The sequence below is a fragment of the Cyprinus carpio genome, chromosome A18 (assembly GCF_018340385.1).
Source record: "Cyprinus carpio isolate SPL01 chromosome A18, ASM1834038v1, whole genome shotgun sequence".
Classification (NCBI taxonomy): Eukaryota; Metazoa; Chordata; class Actinopteri; order Cypriniformes; family Cyprinidae; genus Cyprinus; species Cyprinus carpio.
The window spans coordinates 6,183,198-6,202,204 of record NC_056589.1 but is presented as its reverse complement, the minus strand read 5'-3'; the positions used below and the strand labels follow the sequence as shown (position 1 = coordinate 6,202,204).

The following is a 19,007-nucleotide window of genomic DNA, read 5'->3' as shown; positions in this document are numbered from 1 at the left end:
TCATTTATTATGTAGAGATTCTCCGTTGATGTGTTTTTAACGTTAACTGTACATCATCACAAACATCTAGTCAATAAGCCAGAGACTGTGTTAGCAAGGTTACAAAAAACAAAAAAAAAGGGGAAGAGAGAGAGAAAGTCTGTTAAAGAGAGTTTACAAACTCTGACAGTTTAAACCACCCAAATGACCAAGCTGCCTTTGGCAATTGCTGGAAAAACTCCTGGAGGAGAGGCAATGTATTTTAGCTGCCTCTGTGGCTTGACAAACAACACCACACACACTCAGGCCTATGGATCTCCACCAGCCTCACAGCCTCTGTCTGGAAGGGGAAATGGGATTTTGCTGTATTACTATAAAGTTCTCCACAGAGTAATGGCTTTTCGCCCCATTGCCTTCTTCCTGAGACCAGCGTTCAGGAGTAACCAGCAGCAGCCCTTACCGAACTTTTCAGTTTTCTCAAGAAGTGTGACAGTAATTAAACTGTTAGTTTAACTGTAGCTACTTTTTCCAACAAGAAGAGGAGCAGTGTAACAAAACACTTTAAAGGGGTCATGAGTTGAGAAATCAAATTTTACTTGACGTTTTGACATGTAGGAGGTCATTGTACTATATGTTAAGTACATCGTACTTAAAACATCCTGTGAGTTTCAGAGCTCAAAACAGCTTTTATGGAAACCAAGACCAGAAAACGGCTTGTTTTGGATTTTGTCACATTGTGACATCATAGTGCAACGAAAGCCTGCCTCTTCAAAATCAGATCAGCGCCTACTTCTATATCATCTCTTTGGCCCCGCCCACCGGAGCATTAGCGAGATGAAAAATAAATAAAAAAAAAAAAACACACCAAAATATAAAAAAAATTAAAAATACATTACCTTCCAAGGGATCCTAATCGAAGGAAAGTGGTTATTTATTTTTAACTACATGGATGTCTAAGTAGAACATTATTTGTTTGTTCAGTACATTTCACTGTGGATTCTTTGACTTTTACTGTAAGATATGGACCTGACAGAAATACCACAACATGTAAGTAACAGTGTTCATTCTTATACCTAATCTTAAATTATATACTGAAAGTGATCAAAGAATGCTTCCTTTACAATCAGGGTATAAAATGTCCTTTTATTTAACATATATATATATATATATATATATATATATATATATATATAATATATAACAAATATAGATATAATATACTTAGATATATATATTATAAATATATATATATATATATATATATCTCATACCAACATTATAAATGCAGGAAACATTATCAAATTATAAAAAAAAAATGCAGCTACCTGAGCTCAAGTGCAGGGAATGAATCTTAAATGTCTTCGCCTGTCACTTTTGACTGCTGTTCTGGCTTGTCAGATGTCTTACTTGAACAATGGCATCTTTAACCCGACAGGACATTCTGGATAATTGGCCGTTTAAAAGGACAACAGAGCTGTCAAATCACACACCACTCACCCAAGCACTTGTAGGGGACCACGATGTGAGCGTGGCCCTTACACTGTTTCTTGTCCTCCTTGCACCAGTTCTCGATCTTGACTGGCTGGTTGGCTTCCACCACATTTGTGATTTGCAGTTCAGGATACATCTAAAAGAAAGAGAGCGGAGAGATTGAGTCTGTACAGTAAGTGGTGATCCATGCTTCACAATCTCCAGACGCCATCTGCTCACGTATTGGAACTAACACAAGATTTACTCTCTCCTGAAATACAACAAAAATAAAAAAAAAAAAAAAAATCTAAAAATACTACAGTTACGTTATTGCATTTATTAATAATTTAAAAAAAATTGTAAAAAATTGTAAAAAATTTAAATGCTAGTTTAAAGTCAGTGTTAAACGCAACCCAATTTATGCATTTCCAAGTGAAGCAGGATTTAAGAGAGGATGTTATTAATCAGCAATTGATTATATTGTGAAAAGTAGATGCTCAAGCAGACGGCTAATTGCTCACTCCCTGCAAGGATTGAACAAGAAATGAATTTTAATGGACATTTATGTCGTGTAACATTGTTTTACCTCTTGACAGTATTGCAGCACTCCTTCTTTGGTTCCAACGCAGGATTTGGATCCGGAAGGGTCCGGCTCCCAGCGGCCAGTCTGGATATTAATGTGCATGTTGAGTTTGCCGCAAAACATGGCAACCTGTGGCTCTGCAACGGCAAATCCGGTACCTGCATTAGCTGCCAGCGCCTGGGGAGCAGAAAAGAAGAAAAGTGAGTGAAATACTAAGGGAGGAAGTTAATGGACACTCTTATTATAGTCCAATAAAAGTCAAGCAGGATCAGACATAATACACTCATATGGGCCTAGACATAACACAGGAGTTCTTTTATATTGACTGATTTTGGCCAGAGACAAATAAAAGCCTATTAAACCAATACAATACAAATATGACATTCTCATATTTGAAATAATTTTTTAAATTGTATTCCTGTGATGCAAAGCTGAATTTTCAGTTGCTGGGCTATATTTTTAGCAATAGCCAAAAAAAAAAACATTTCTTTTATGCCAAAAATCATTAGTATATTAAGTAAAGATTATGTTCCTTGAAGATATTTAGTAAATGTCCTACCATAAATATATCAAAACCTAATTTTTGTTTAGTAATATGCATTGCTAAGAACTTAATTTGGACAACTTTAAAGGTGATTTTCTCAGTATTTAGATTTTTTTGCACCCTCAGATTTCAGATTTTCAAATAGTTGTATCTCGGTCAAACTGACCTTTATGACTGGTTTTGTCGTCCAGGGTCACATATATTTTTACTTGGTATCTAGGTTGTTTCTGCAGCGGTAAACAAGTTTCTACATCATGTTTGCATTAAAGGTCAGAGAAGGTGGGAAAATACAAAGAGATTTGATTCTCAAATGACTAAGCCCGAAAACTGGTTTCACTAGCTCAAACAAAATCCCCAAAGTTAAGTTTCCCTCCTCTCGTCCCTTTTCGCCCTTCCTGTAGATAGCAGACACTCTCGTTTACATTACCATGTTCTTCCTCTTTTCCTTAAACAGGAAGCAGCTTCGCCCCACCTGTCATTAAAGCTCTATACAAACATTTCTCGACTGTGATGAAAGTTAAGATTTATTCCAATTAACTGTAAGATTACACTCCTAAAATGTGAACAAACTAGTTTAAAAATCACAGGGCAATCACAGTTACACTCAAACCTGGTGTTCTCTGCAGTCTGAAGACAGACAGAGCCTGAAGAGGAGCGGGAGACATGTAGAGCTTTGACTGGCATGTCTCGACACAGCGATCAACTCACTTTGTTTGACATCTTTACACAAACACATTTGTATTTATGTTAAATATAAGTGTGTATATTCCGTAAGTTTTGTTTCATATTTTAGAAATATAATCTCTGATGCTCACCATAAGACAGCAAATATTTGGTTAAAATTTGGAGCTCAAGAAACATTTCTTATTATGAATGTTGAAAATAGCTAAAATATTTAGGTGGAAACTGATATTTATTTTGTGATTTAGTTTTTTTATTATTTTGTGATTGATTTTTTTTATTTATTTATTTATAGAACAGCATTTTTTCCCAATCTAAATATTTTATAACATTACTGGAACTTTTGATCAACTTAATGCATTTTACTGAACAGAAGTTCATTAATTAAAAAAAATAAATAAAATCTTGTTGACACCAAACCTTTGAACGATAGTGTTATTTATAACATTATAATATAATAAATATGCTCATCAATAAATATGCTCTTGTAAAAACATAAATGTGTTAAAAACAGTTAAGCTGCTTAATATTTCTGATACATTCTTTTCCGAATTTTTGATGAATAGAAAGTTTAAAAGAACAGCATTTATTTGAAGAAAAAAAAATGTTTAATACAATGCACCTTTGTTGAAAAGTATTTAAATAATAATAATCATAATAATAATCATAATAATAATAATAATAATAATAATAATAATAATAATAATTAAAAAAACACACTTATTTCAAAATACAATTATTAATAAATATTGATGATATTAATGTTAATAAGAAGAAATCATGTTCATAACAACACCCACACTTAAAAACTACAAACTAGAATAAGTAAATTTAAAATTGCAAAAAAAAAAACCTTTGTGACTCCACACAACTGCTCTTGAGTAACTAGATTATAAATCAGTTTAACATTACAGGCGCAGTGGGAGACGTGACTTGTGGAATTGCCACAATTTCGCAACACAGCAGCCAACTAAACGGGCAGATCATCCTGTCTTTAAAATGGAGAAGTGTAGAAAGAGAGAGAAGGAGAAGAAAACCAAAGGATAAGTTTGGAGAGAGAGATACAACATTGTAAAACTGCCCGGAGGAGGGCGAGGACGCCCCAGTAAAACCACACAGCCAAAGGACAGACGTGACAGCTTCATCTTTCCACCACAATCCCGCTCAGCCCTGCCTCCCTCATTCCTTTCACTCAGTCTGGATACGCTCTACTCCTAAAGCACACAAATCCTAGTTACTTCACAACCTCTCCCACTAAACTCCATACTCAATGTGTTATGCAAGACACTTTTCATAATCCAATCAACTCACAATAAATAAAAGAGACCCATCTTATATGATTTTGCAGCTGAATAACCCATTTCACCTGGAATTATGTCAGATTTTGGAAGTAAAATGGGTTGTGAAAGACGCCGTTTATGAAGCCCTGTATAATTAAGCTGATGCATTTCATAGCGGTTTATAAACACAGCCCTTCAGAGAGATGACTGACAAATAACTCCGTAAAATCCCTAGCCTTTATTGTTCAAAACGATCACAAAAACGGATTACACATAATAACGGGAACATTACTCACAGCAGACAATTTGAAGTCTGACAGTAATAAGCTTGAAACACACCGAAGGCAGGAAATTTATTACAGAAATGGCACTTTGATAACTGGAGATGATTTTAGAAGGGAAACTTCTTGGAAAGAGTTTGAACTTGCCCGGGACAACTCCTCTAAATTCATGCCTTAAAATGGAGTTGTTTTTGTTATTAACAATACTGTTGTCTGATTAATAAAAACATAATATACAGGGAGCAAATATCCATGACGGGTTTGGAACGACATGAGGGAGAGTTAGGGCTGCATGATTATGACAAATATCATAATTGTTGATTATTCCCTTGAAATTGTAATTGCGATTATTCATTTATGATCATTAATTATGATTATCACAATTTAGAGAGAGAAACAGAGGGAGAGAGAGAGAGCTGCAGGTAGAGAGACAGGACAGAAGATCAGAAACGAAGGACGGGGTGATGGAAGACAGAAAGAAAAGGCCAGTAACAATGATCAGTGTAAGCAAAAATACTCCAGCTTTAAGTGCAAGAGCAGCAGTAAGTGGAAGATGGCAAGCGGCAGCCCATTTCAAAGGCACTTAAACTTTGACTGACACACTCAAAGCAGCGGACGAGGCCTCCCGGGAAGAATCAGAATCGGCGCGAAAGCCAATGTACCCATGAGAAGGTAGCATGCTGTGTGTCCTCATCTTGAATATGCTGAGGGCAGATCATTTACTTTATACACACAATACCAGCTCTCACACACCTGTAGCTTCTGTGTTTAGACCTGAGAGAAGCAGCAGACAGTGGGCCGGAGTCATGGGACGCTAATGAGATAGAGATTTGGAAATTGGCGTCACTAATGGACAAACACAAACAACAGAGAGCTTGTGTGGAAATGAGTCTCTCATTACAGCGAATCTGACCTCATTCAGCACAAGCACAGTCTGCTAGTTTTGCTTCTCCTCTCTTCGCCTTTTATATTTGCTCATAGTTCAGACACACACTTTCACAATGTGTCCTGCTGGTCCTGTGTGGAAATGTAAAGCGGTGTTGGAGACAAGCTTCCTGCTTCCTCTAGCCGTTCTGTGTAACTGCTGTTATATTCACACTGACCTGACAGAACACTCCCCATCCAACTACATCCTGTAGCGCAGAACACAACCGCATGTTAAATATCACTGTAAAGATAGAGACAGCACAGTACGCTTCTGTTTGCCACAATATGAGGAACTGGATTTCATTACTGAAATGTAAGGCTGAATTTATTAAATCAAAGATTTTCAGCATAATCACTTCAGTCTTCAGTGTCGCATGATCCTTCAGAAACCATTCTAATATACAGATCAGAAACATTAAAAACTTTTTGTAGCACATGTATGCACACACATAAGCGCTTAATGTTATTCAGATAAGTTCACCATTATATGAATAGAATATACGCTACTTAAAATACTAAATAAAATAGAATAATTTTATTAATTTGTCATTTAAATTCATTATATAGTTGCATTTTATTTAATTAGTATCTTATGTACCTTAATTATATATTCTCTTTTAATTTCTTTTCTTTTTATATCTGATAATATTTCTACTGTTATTTTACACTACTAAACAGAAAGAGACTTTTAGAGCTGCCTTACTGCAAAGCATTGATCATATATCACGAAAATACGCAAAGTTGATAATCAGTACAAAATCACACATGAATACAGCACCAAATTAGTCTGAATGTATTAAAGATCATTTTAAATGATTAAATAATAACATTTTAATGAGTCCTTGATATTTTTATTAACCTATCACATACAAGTTTTGAAAAAGGCTGATTTACCCATGACTATATATTTACAATATAGCACAGCCTCTGGTACTGCCTAAATATTGCATTATTAGTGAACTCGCACAGCTGCACGAAGAGATATTTAACAGTATAGCATACAAACAAACACACGAAAAAAAAAAAACAGTTCTGATGTAATCTGATGTTTGGAAACACCCTGCAGGTCCAGTCCCTTGTGTATGTGTGGCCTGTGGTTTTTTGTTTTAAACGATGAGGAAAAACCACCCTGCAGGCCCCAAACACGATGCCCACACCTCAGCCTGGGCAGTAAAACAACTAGTACTCCTAAAAAAAATAAACAGAGACTCTTTACGCCCCATGCAAGAATCCCATCATGTCTGTCCATCTGTGAGCCGCTCTTAAACCAGCTTGTAACATGTCTGGGCACTACAGGGGTGACGTGAAACAGACCAAACAGCACTGTTACACTTCACATACAGTAGCCCGACTGTAAATTACTGTTACAATGTGCTTCTGAAATCTCCTGTAGCCACAGACACCTGTTTGTGCCGATCGTGATGAGACTTCAAAATAACACACCTGAAATATAAAAAACATGAATGTATTTTTAGGGTCGGAATCTCTAACCTCAAGTCTGGACCATTATTCTGTGAAAACATGGAACAAAAAGCAAAAAAAAATGAATAAAAAAAATTATGAACAGAAAGAATGAACTCACAAAAAAAAAAAAAAAAAAGAGTGTAATTTTAACAGTAAAACATGATTCTGGTGGTTGACAGTATATGTTAAAGGTACAGAACCTGAAAAATATATACTAAAAGATTTTAGAAGCAGTATGCATTGTTGAATTTACTGGTTTACATTCAAATTTTCTTGACTGTAAATTACAGTTTTATACTGTAAAATTTACAGTTTGTTCTGTAAATTTGTTCACAGTTTTTCTGTATTTTTTTTTTTTACAAAATTATTCTGGCAACTACAGCTACAGCTGCCAAAATTATTTGAAAAAAAAAACCCTCCTTTTTTTTTTATTTTTTTTTACAGTGTATAAATCATGTGACATTGTCAATGTCAATAGCTAGGTATCTGTTAACACTTCACAATACAGTTCCATTAGTTAACATGATAACACTTTAGATCTGGGAATACATATTTACTATTAAATAAATGTTTCCACACAAACTCCTCATTTGCAAATTCATTTACAAAGAAAAAGCAAGTTACACATTGAATTAAATTTTCCTGTAAAATGTACTTCAATAATCAGTAGGGATGTAACGATTCACTCAACTCACGATTCACAATTTTAATTTTTTTTTTTATTTTTATTTTTTATTTTTACAAAATGTAAAAAAAAAAAAAAACTCAAATTTAAGACAAATTATAAATTAAATGTGTCATTTTATTATTGCTTGGACGAAATGGTGCACATTTATTTGTGAAATTTAAATGACACTATAATAATAAACTAATATAGCACTTTTGTTGGTTTTGATTGCTTCGATTGTCCTCATTTGTAAGTCACTTTGGATAAAAGCGTCTGCTAAATAACTAAATTCAAATATAATGTAAATGTAAATAAAACTAAATTGAACAATTAGTAACAAATAAAATAAATCTCTTTATATTAAACAAAATAAGGCTTTGTCTGTGCTCTTTTTTTTTTTTTATAATAACACTCAACCACAACAATTAAACCAACAAAGACGCTGCATACATGCAACATGAGCAGTTTTCGGTCTAAATTAGATTGTATTATTTTGAAATTTTAAGCAAAACCAGAATGAATATTTGAAATAATGTTTGATTAAATTGTTGGTTGGTACAGATTAAATTGTTAGTACAGATGATTCACAATAAAAGCTATAATAACTCAATGATTTTATCCATTATTGTCTTTAAGAACCACCAATATTAAAGAAATCACAAAAATCCATGGAGTTACTGTGCCAGGCTTTGCATGCGTGTGACCCTAAGAATGCCGTTTAACCCGCCGTTCTCTTTGCATGCGTGTGACCCTAAGAATGCCGTTTAACCCGCCGTTCTCATGGTTACGTGTTACAGGCACACTGTTATAACTGTAAGAGTTATAGATCAGGAAGCTGACAGACAGCACAGAACCAGGCAAAAACATTTGCCTATTCACTTTGAATACATCCTTTTCTAAAGGTTTAGCAGTCTGTTCAATTCCCTCTGACCTTTACATCACGCTAGTTTCATAACTCTGGGCAAATAGTCACGCTAGATCACAAACGACAGCCTGTTCCTACACAAATTTGAGCAAGATAAAGGTGTGTGAAGCGTCACAATCATCCCATTGTCCTGCGACCGACTGACGTGATACTGGCAGACAAGATGGCTACATTCACACTACAAGTCAAAATCCCACTCACTTTCCACTTCAATATGCATTCATGAGGTTTTTTTTTTTTTTCATGACTTTTGAAACATGGTTTGGTCTGAACGGGTAATGATCCTAAACTAACCCATCACTAACAAACACATTCACCACATAAAAAAAAATAAATAATAATAAAAATATTAAATAAAAATAATCACAGTAAAACCACATGTACATAAAAGCTATAAATCTATGTTTTAGTATAAAAATTGTACTTATCACTATTCACAGTGACACCACATGTACAGAAAAATATATTTCAAATATTTATATTTTTTGTAAAACTGAATTTAAAATGTTCACTTCATATAGTTAATTTTATAAATTATTTTATGATTAACACCAAGGATAAATCAACTAGAATGTCAACTGATAACACTGAATTAAAAAAATGTATACAGAGAGAGAGAGAGAGAGAGATAGAACAAAACATTTTATGTAGACAGTTTACATTAATAATAAATAAAAAATAAAAAAAATTAAAAAAAAAAAAAACTATAAACAAACAAAAACAAACAAAAAAAAAATTATATATATATATATATACAAATATATAATATATTCGATATACACATATATATATCCAAATAGTTCAGAAAAAAAAGCTGAATTTCCAATAATTAATGTATAAACTTACATAAAAATTATATAACATATAATAAATTATAAAATATATTCTATATATATATATATATTAGAGAGATATATATAGGATATCTAGATATATACATACATACATACTCTATCAGATATCTATATATAGTCTACTCTCATACCTATACACATACATAATACATAGACATATTACATACATCAGACATCAGCACATACAAAATATACACCTTTTATGTAGACAGTTTACATACAATAATAACATAAATTATATATATATATAGCTGAATTACATCCAATTATATATATAATAACAAGTAAATACACACATATATTTTTATATATATATTTATACATATATATACATATATATATATATATATATATACACATATATATATATATATACACATATATATATATATTATATATATATATATATATAATATATAAAACAAATATATAAAGAGAGATCCATGAATATAGAGAAAGGGGTAAAAAAGGGGTAAAAAAGTAGATTTGACCAATGTTCAGCTGCATTGTAAAGCCCACCAAAGTGATAAAACCCCCACTAAATTATGGTAAAAAGGGAGGACCTTTTGAAATATTGTGAAACTGATCACAAGGATGATGGTGTGTATGATTGTGAAAGTGTTCTCTTCCTCTACTGCAGAGTGACTCAGTGCTTCTAATCCCTGCTGGAATGAGACATTATTACTGACCTAAAGCTAAAAAAAAAAAAAAAACAACTTGAGAGTGTATGAGGAAAACAAAACTTCAGTTTACAAGAAATTCTCAGTTCTCAGCAAAAATGTAAGTCAGATCAGTTGAAATCATATTCAGCCACCACGAATACTGACATTATGTCCTCACAGTGACAGTACATAAGCATTTCACTGCATCAAGCATCAAAAAGTCAGACATTTTTAGGTCATACTTAAGTGTCCAAATACATTTCAGGCCACAAAACACGCATGCATGCATAAAAAGCTGAGAAACCTCAATAAATCATGGCACTGTGTCCTCTGGGATACTTGGCCAATGTCACAGGAAGCAGAGGCCCGTCTCTACAGCGGTGTGAACCAGCTCAGTGTGCCGTGTGACATTCTCACAGACAGCTGAACTCATACAAGTGTGTGTTTGAGAGGGTGTGAGCTCCTGAGAGTGCTGGAGTGTCTCTCCCTACGGTTCATTAGCCTTCAGTCCTTCATCACAGGAGGTCTAGCAGCACACCTTTGTGCCCACACACATACAGAGTGGAAAAGTACAAGAGGAAAAAGGTCCAGGTAGTACAAGCATGAAACGGTGCAAAGCTCAACAAGCTATAATCACATGATTCCTAATCTTGGTATTATTCACAAAAATGTGCACTCACACACACATACACAACTCCTTGTATTACAATGCTTCAGTTTATCACAGTGTCACATTCATGGTTGAGAGAGAGAGAGAGCGAGAGAGAGAGAGAGAGAGAGAGAGAGAGAGAGAGAGAGAGAGAGAGAGAGAGAGAGAGAGAGAGAGAGAGGAGAGAGAGAGCAGAGCGAGAGAGAGCGAGAGAGAGAGAGAGAGAGCGAGAGAGAGAGAGAGAGAGAGAGAGAGAGAGAGCGAGCGAGAGAGAGCGAGATCAGTACTGTGTGGATGTGTATCTGACAAGCTTTCGAGAACACAATCACAGTTGCATTTTCCAAAAGCCAAAACAAGATGGGACACCTCAAATCCCCAGCACAAAAATGTCCTCAAAACACACAGTCCTTAACCTAACACACCCTGTTCATGCAAACAAACCTACACAAGGTACCCAACCCCAGAAGGCTCAATTTCATGCACTAATGCTTTCTGAAGTTTGTCATAAGGTAATTCATAATGCAATGAGTTGCTGCAATATAGCGCAACAGTGGACATTATTGTAAACAGGAAGAGTTAAAGCTACTTACACTGTTAACATTAATAGATAGCAACCTGTGATTTAAAGGTGAAGGTAACGCTATCGCTTGAGAACAGAAGTTTGTGGAAGGGGAACCACACTCTTGCTAGTATCATGGTTTCATAATCTGTCCACAGCGGTCAGAGGTGAGAGGACAGCTCTCTGGCAGGTCCCTGGGTCATGCTCTTCCCAGCATGCTCGGCAAGACAGCTTTATGAGCCCAGAGTAGAGGAGACGGCAGAGGTCAGAGTAGAGCGTAAGAGAGGAAGAGAGCATGTTTACTTTGCCCAGACCTCAGAAAGAGCAGGATGGCAATATGGCTGCCTCGACTCGAGGACAAATCTCTGCACCGCTGTAATCATAGACAACTGAGTCCACATAAACAACTGCCCTGACCTGAATCACATGGGATAATCTACACACAAGAGACCTTAGGCACGTTAGACGCCATGTTTCATTTTATATGAATGAAAATGATGCAGTCTTTGGCATACCTAGATCACGTGTCATTTCTATCTACTGTCAGTTTTGTCTACAAAAAAATTGTTTTGTCAGATGAATAATTGGCATGTTGCACTTCCATCCCTGTCAAAAATTAAATATGGTGCTACCCCGACTAAATAGATTTTGGCATTAGCATGTTAACACCATAATACTAGGCTAACAACATAATACTAAACTACATATTATGACCTCATCAGTGTAAAGTAACATCAAATCTTTCTAAAATTAGGGTGGTAATGCACAACTTGAACTTCATTTACCTAGATATGTGGTTTCAACTTAAATATGATACTGACTTATTGAACCTATGATGCCTTAAAAATGTTGTCTAGGTAGGTAGAATACTAGGCTTTGAAACCGCACCAGTGCATGCGTATGGCGAGTTATGGGACAAAAAAATCCTGCCTCCTGTGCAATAAAACGCATGTGTGGAAAAGTGTGTGTAATTGCTAAGCTGACAGCAGAAGAAGCTGTTAGTGTGTGTGTGTGTGTCTGTGTGAAAGAAGGATCCCCTTTGCGTGTGTGTGTGGCTCTCAAAGATTTCAGACACAGTCTCAAAAGCTCTTACCTTGAAGAGAGAGTCTTGACAGAGCAGCGCTGTATCCCCTCAGGGCCTCTCACTGACGCCATACATTTCACGACACAGTCACGCAAAAGACTTAGGAGAGACTTACCTTACGCCAAACACAGAGAATGTCACACTGTCGAGGGTCTTGACACGAGTCTCAGGCACACACATAAACACATCTCCACCAGAGGCCTTAGTGCCCTTGAGCAAGCCTGACCCCAATTACCCCGGGCGCCGAACATAAATGGCTGCCCACGGCTGCGGGTGTGTGTTTCACAGTGTGTGTGTGTTCACTGCTCTGCTGTGTGAAGATGGTTTAAATGCAGGAGCACAAATTCTGAGTATGGGTGTAGGCTGAATGAAAACTTTGTGCAACTTTCAGATGATCCATTGTGCAAAAGATATCCATATGAATGTGTAAGATTGTAAATAAACGCTGAAGTGGATGAATAAAGATTTTAAAAAATGAACCAAACAAGAAGAACTACCATCTAAAAGATAATCATGACTGTCATGCCCTGTTGCAGTCCTAGTTCAAGGATGCATAAAGTAGACAGAGCGAATAAAAACAAAGAAAGAGTGAGAGATGTAATGATGTTGAAAGAGACACAAATTCCCTGATTCATGGCTCAAGGGTGTTGATATGGAGAAGTTTAAGAGCCATTTGACAGCCGATAGTTAGAGTAATGCCAACATGACCTTATTAGATCCATCACTGTCACGACCAGACGCAGACGAGGAAAAGGGTTGAGAGAGAACGAATCACTCAGATACATTTTTGCTCTCTTAAAATGCAGCACTGGTTTCTCCGGTGAAATTTCCAGGCCTCTGTGAACGTTCTCTCTCTCTGTGTAACGGCTGAGAAGAGTAAAAATACCGTCTCATAACGACACCCAAAATACTGCAGTGAAAACGCAACTCCGGCGAGCCTGCTGAACGCTTCTCTCAGATGGAAGCTGAAATTCAGGCAAGCAATAAAACGGAAAGCTCAACTTTAAAATGAAACGTGCCACTGGCTGCTGCCACAAATAACAAGCGATCTTCAGTCTAACGAAAGCACTGAGGTCTGTCACAATCAATGCCTGATGGTTTCATGTGCAACTGCTTGTTGTCATCAGACATCTGTTTCATATAATGCTTTCAGGCATGCTGAAACAAAACAATCAACTCGACAGCACATAACCATCAAGAACCATTACTGATATTTTAATAATCAGTGCCATTGTTTCTGATGCTGATGACACACCAGTGATTTGCATTAAAGGGGACATATCTTAAAAAAAAAAAAAAAAAAAAAAAAAAAAAAAAAAAAAAAAAAAAAAAAAAAAAAAAAAAAAAAAAAAAAACACTTTCCTTATTTTCTGAAGACTCAAATCATGTACACATCAACATATGATGTTTACATCTCTTTACAACTTAAGTAATGGACAATGAATCACAGATTCTATTATCGCTAAAAAAATAAGCGGATTGTTGCAAAAAACGCCTTATTGATAAGTCTTAAAGAGACAGTTCACCCCCCAAAAAAAATCTGTAATCAATGATTCACTCAAACCTTGTATAAACACAAAAGATATTTTGGAAAATGCCTTTGCTGTCCAAACAATGGAAGTCAGCAGGAACCAAAACTGTTTGGTTAACAACATTCTTTTCAAAAAAAATTTTTATATTCCACAGAGGAAAGTCATACAGGTTTGAAATGACATAAGCGTGAATGTGATATAATGTTCATTTTTTGGGGAAACTAACCCTTTAAGGGATTTCTTGCAACTGGGCCAAGATGAAGCTATTATTCCAGTGGCTACACTAACAGATGAACTTTTTGGTGTTTTTCGTTGGGGAAAGCTTGTGCAGCTGTACTTTTAACCTTTCAGCAGATCCCAAAGTATAATAAAAGACAGAATTTCATATTTTATAAAATTCCTTAGCATTTTAGTGTGATTTCTGACCATTTATCACACATTTTAAGGCAAAGCGGTTAAAGACAATGACACAATAAGTCAATTCTGTTATTGAAGAATGCAGAAGAGGAAACTACATAGTCTTTAAGACATTTCAATCGAGATTTAGAGCCAGGGAGAGGATGGAAAAAGGCTCTGTGTAGTAAATGCTGCTCCGTCTGAAAGCACGTGATGATGATTTACTGCTGATTACAGAACTGGCTTTACTGACAAAATGCGCATGACAATCGCATTCGATTAATCATGCAACCCTAGTTGAACTGTTCTGGAACGGTGTTGTAAATACAACTTAACCACTGATTTCTAGTTGTGTCCTCTTTTGGAAGGCCAAACAAAGTAGTTTCGATTTCACAATGAAACACACAGCGACTCCACGACATGGCAGCAGCGGCAACAGCAAGAATAAAAAAAAGTTACGTCTTCTTTCTTTGCGTGAACATTTGGGTGGCGTTATGCAAATCTTCCCACATTGTGACGTAGACATGTGGGGGCGTGTTTGAATGAGCCGTTTTGGGTAGGAGTGGTTAACTCTTAACTTTTATAAAGATTATCTCTTTGGGTTTGAGACTTTAGTCTTTGCAACTTTACAGATCTTCTTTATGCACCAAGAGCTTGTAACACTCCAAAGAAAAAGGAAGAACTTTTTTGTTCTCGTTCAAGCCGTTTCACTCATATACTCAACATAACAGTTAAGAAAAGACTATTTCAACTTTCATTGCCAACTTTAAACGTACAGATGCAAAAATGGCACAAATTGTTGGGTCTGAAAACATGTACGGCAAAAAAAAATATTATAAGGAAAAAAAGAAGTGATGTGTCACTGTTACAACAGAATCGGTTTTGATTGTGGGCTGCTGCCTTTTCTTTCACACACCCCTTCCATCTGCATTCTCATCCTGACAGCACACTGTGACAGCAGCATCTTCTCCCACAGTGGCGTGTGAGAGTCTCATACTTTTAAATGCATGAGTGCTCTTGTTTTGTCGCTCAGCTTCTTTCTCCTGAGTGGGTCTCTGTGCCATGTGACAGGTCGAACTTCTCAATCCAGAGGCTAAGCACCCACGTGTCCCTTTAGAGGATTACATTCCTGACATCACCACACCAGATGCTGACGACAGAAATAGACAATAATGCTCCCCCCCCCGCAGGAGGCGATAGTGACCGGCTCGACACAACCAAACCAGGCTCTCACCCACAATGCATCACGGGCATCAAAATCTTTCGTGGTCCTTCCTTTGAGTCCCACCTTCCTCTCAGGGGTACTTCCTTTTTTCTCTGAATCCTCACACATCATTTCCACATTTGGCATTCACTGACTATTGACGGGCCACACATTCATTAAGTAGACGTCTTTCACAAAATACCAGTGAGAAAAAAAAAGACAATTGTCTAGTTGGTTGGTTCCACTCTATAGATGTCCATGTTTCCACAACAGAATAAAAAAATAAGTGAATAAAAGTTAATCTCACAACTAAGACTTTGTTTTTTCTCAATTCTGAGTGAAATAATCATGTGATTCAGATGCAATCCCAAATTTACATCTCACATTTATGAGTTAATAACTCAGTTGTGGGGAGAAATGTCACAATTGTGAGGTATAAACTCTGAAGTGCAAGATATAAAGTGGGTCCAGCTTGTATAAATCTGTTAAATTTCTATTTTAATGTGCTTATAGTAAAAGCGAAAGTTCACCCAAAAACGTCATTTACTGAAGCTCACTCAAGATATTTTGAAAAAATAAAAAAACAAACCCAAAATAAAATCATGGTACAAACAAAAAAATACTTCAAAAAACCCCACATACACTCATGTTATGTAAAAAAAACAAACTACAAAATATAATATTGTGATTACTGTAAAATAAATAAAGATCAAAAAAATAAATACAAAACCCATAATAAATGGTGAGGGTGAGCAAAAAAATCTTATTTACAGTAATGCACTTACAAAGGAGGTCTATGGGTAAAAATCGTGGAGGGTTTAAAGCAGAAATGTGAAGCCCATTTTTGCAAAAGCGCTAATTGTAATTCCTCCTTTTCTATGTTGTAAAGTTGAGTTGTGAAGACTAAACTCCTTGTTTGTAACTGTAAATGATTGGTTCCTTTTAACCTGGCTTTCCGCAGCATGCCTGAGATCTAAGCAGGGAAATCCAGTGCATCGTAAAGTGGAGATTTGGGACTTAGTGGACACCGCTGTGAATGCAGTCCGTTACTGTGCTTGTTTTCGGCATTGTTTGCTTGCCTCTCGCTGTTTAAACGAACAGGATTAAGCAGCAGCGTGGGCCCTGTCTGGCCGACAGCTCGCCCGCCTAATCTCTGCGCATTAGACCTTGGAATTTCTGAGAAACAACCTGTGCTCACTTCCTTGTGCCAGACACAAGCAATCTCTTCTCCCTCCCTCTCATTCTCTTGTATAGCTACATCCTGTACTTATTAGCATGCAGTGCAATACAAGTTTGCTGCTTCGAGGACTGCCAGAACATCCACAATGATAAAGCCACACACATTCACAATGTTCCTGACAGCTCTCAGAGGTCTGCGCTCTTTACTTAAAGTGCTTACAAAATCTAAACCAAAGTTTTGTGGCTTTTAGTTCATGACGAATTTAAAATATACAGCCTTTCTCTTCTAGAAAACAAGCCAATAATACTGACACATACATACATACTATTAAATATTTTTTAAACAGTCGCAAACTAATAACTTATTCAAAAGAAGTACCTACTTAGTAGTTTATATTGACTGGCAATAGCAACTAACTAGCAGTGAGATACACAAAGAAACTGATGTTTAAAATGAGGTATACATACGATATGAAGTTTTATTCTTCATATGGGTGGTGCACTCTCATGGTTCTAATAATAACTTTTGATGCATGTACACTGTAGTTAAAAGACACAATATAAAATGGGACTGCATGTCAAATTAAAATGTTTCAAACTGTAGTGTGAATTCATGTTTTGTTTAATTCAGTGAGTGATGCTCAGTTTCTTAGAAATATGGTTGTTTTGCATTTTTAATTAAATTTTGGGATCTATTTTCCGGCTGTCTGAGCAAATAATAATTCAAGGAGGAGATGAGAAATGCACTGGGAGATACAATATTTCATGCTGTGAGCTGTTGTATTTGCACATGTTGGAAATGTGCATACTGTGCACTATACAGAAATAGTATGAATAGTACAGCAGCATGTCATTCCAAACTAACCCCTAGTGCACCTTTAATTGTTGAGGACACAGAGACAGTGGGAGAGAAAAATGAAACAAAGACAGACCAATGAAGTAGAACAAACATGGAAAGACTTTTATAAACTCGGGGTGGAACGTGGAAGCTTGAGATGTGTTCAAATGAAGTTGGTGTTCCTGTGGGGTGGCTGAAGGCTGGAGTGGAGCAGAATGGCTTTACACACAGTCCATCTGTTTCTGGACTGACCAGCAGTGAGAACAGCAAGGAGAAAAACCTCTTAAAATCTTACATCTCTGCTATTTCTAAAAGCCACAGAGGAGTGAGACAATGCTGGCTGAGTGGAAGGGAGTATGTGTGAGTGAGAGTGAGAGTGAGAGTGAGAGAGTGTGTGTGTGTGTGTGTGTGTGAGAGAGAGTGTGTGAGAGTGTGTGTGTGTGTGTGTGTGTGTGTGTGTGTGAGTGTGAGTGTGTGTGACATCACACATTCAAATAAAGAGATTGTGCGCGTGTGTGTGTGTGCGTGTGTGTGAAATTAAACTCTTATCAAAGAACACAAGCTTTACCCATATCTCACGAAAAAACACCTCACACAGTCAGAGAAAGAGAACAGGACTGGAGCTAAACTGTGCCAAGAAGCACCACGGTAATACAAAGAATACATTGAATATGTACAATTTCTCATGTGGTAACATCTAATTTTTTTTTTTTTTCAACCCAAAAATATTAACCTAATCAACATTACATTACAATGATAAAATGAAATTTAAGAGTTAGCTCAGGTAGAAATAGCTCCATAAGATAACATTAGCAGGTTTGCACTTCTTAATAGTGTGCATAGATTCTACAATGTTTTTGTTGTTGTTTTTTATGCTCATTTTGGCCATTTTGAGGCAGTGCCCCAGAAAATGGCTTTAAAATGGCTTATCCAGATTAATAATTAATGGGAAAAGTATTTCACCCATCTCAAAAATCATTCAGTACAATGGAATTCCCATGATACCAACACCATACAGAGTACTTTTTGCAAGTGACAGGCCATACCAAGCAAGAAATACTGATGCAGAACAGAAACCAGGGCAGAAGGCCAAGGAAGAGAAATGAATGCAATGAAAGAAATACGCCCCACAGCTCACATTCACACACTGCGAATGAATCTCCCCTCCGTCTGCAGCTCTTCCCTCCTCTCACAACCTCCAAGGTTGAGGTTAAATGGATCATTGAGTCCCCTGATCCACCCCCTATTG

The 19,007-nt window shown here is 36.3% G+C and overlaps 1 protein-coding gene across 6 annotated transcripts in view; it reads right to left on the bottom strand.

Annotated features, from left to right (window-relative positions):
• Window positions 1-19,007, bottom strand: part of LOC109084557 (amyloid-like protein 2) — a 74,149-nt gene that overhangs the window by 37,005 nt on the left and 18,137 nt on the right. For all 6 annotated transcript variants that reach the window (XM_042774904.1, XM_042774902.1, XM_042774905.1 and 3 more), the window contains exons 2-3: window positions 2,036-2,209; window positions 1,477-1,606 (exon numbers count right to left, since the gene is read on the bottom strand). In XM_042774904.1, coding sequence (XP_042630838.1) covers window positions 1,477-1,606; window positions 2,036-2,155 — 250 coding nt within the window. In that variant the 5' untranslated portion in view covers window positions 2,156-2,209. The remainder of the gene's footprint in view (window positions 1-1,476; window positions 1,607-2,035; window positions 2,210-19,007) is intronic.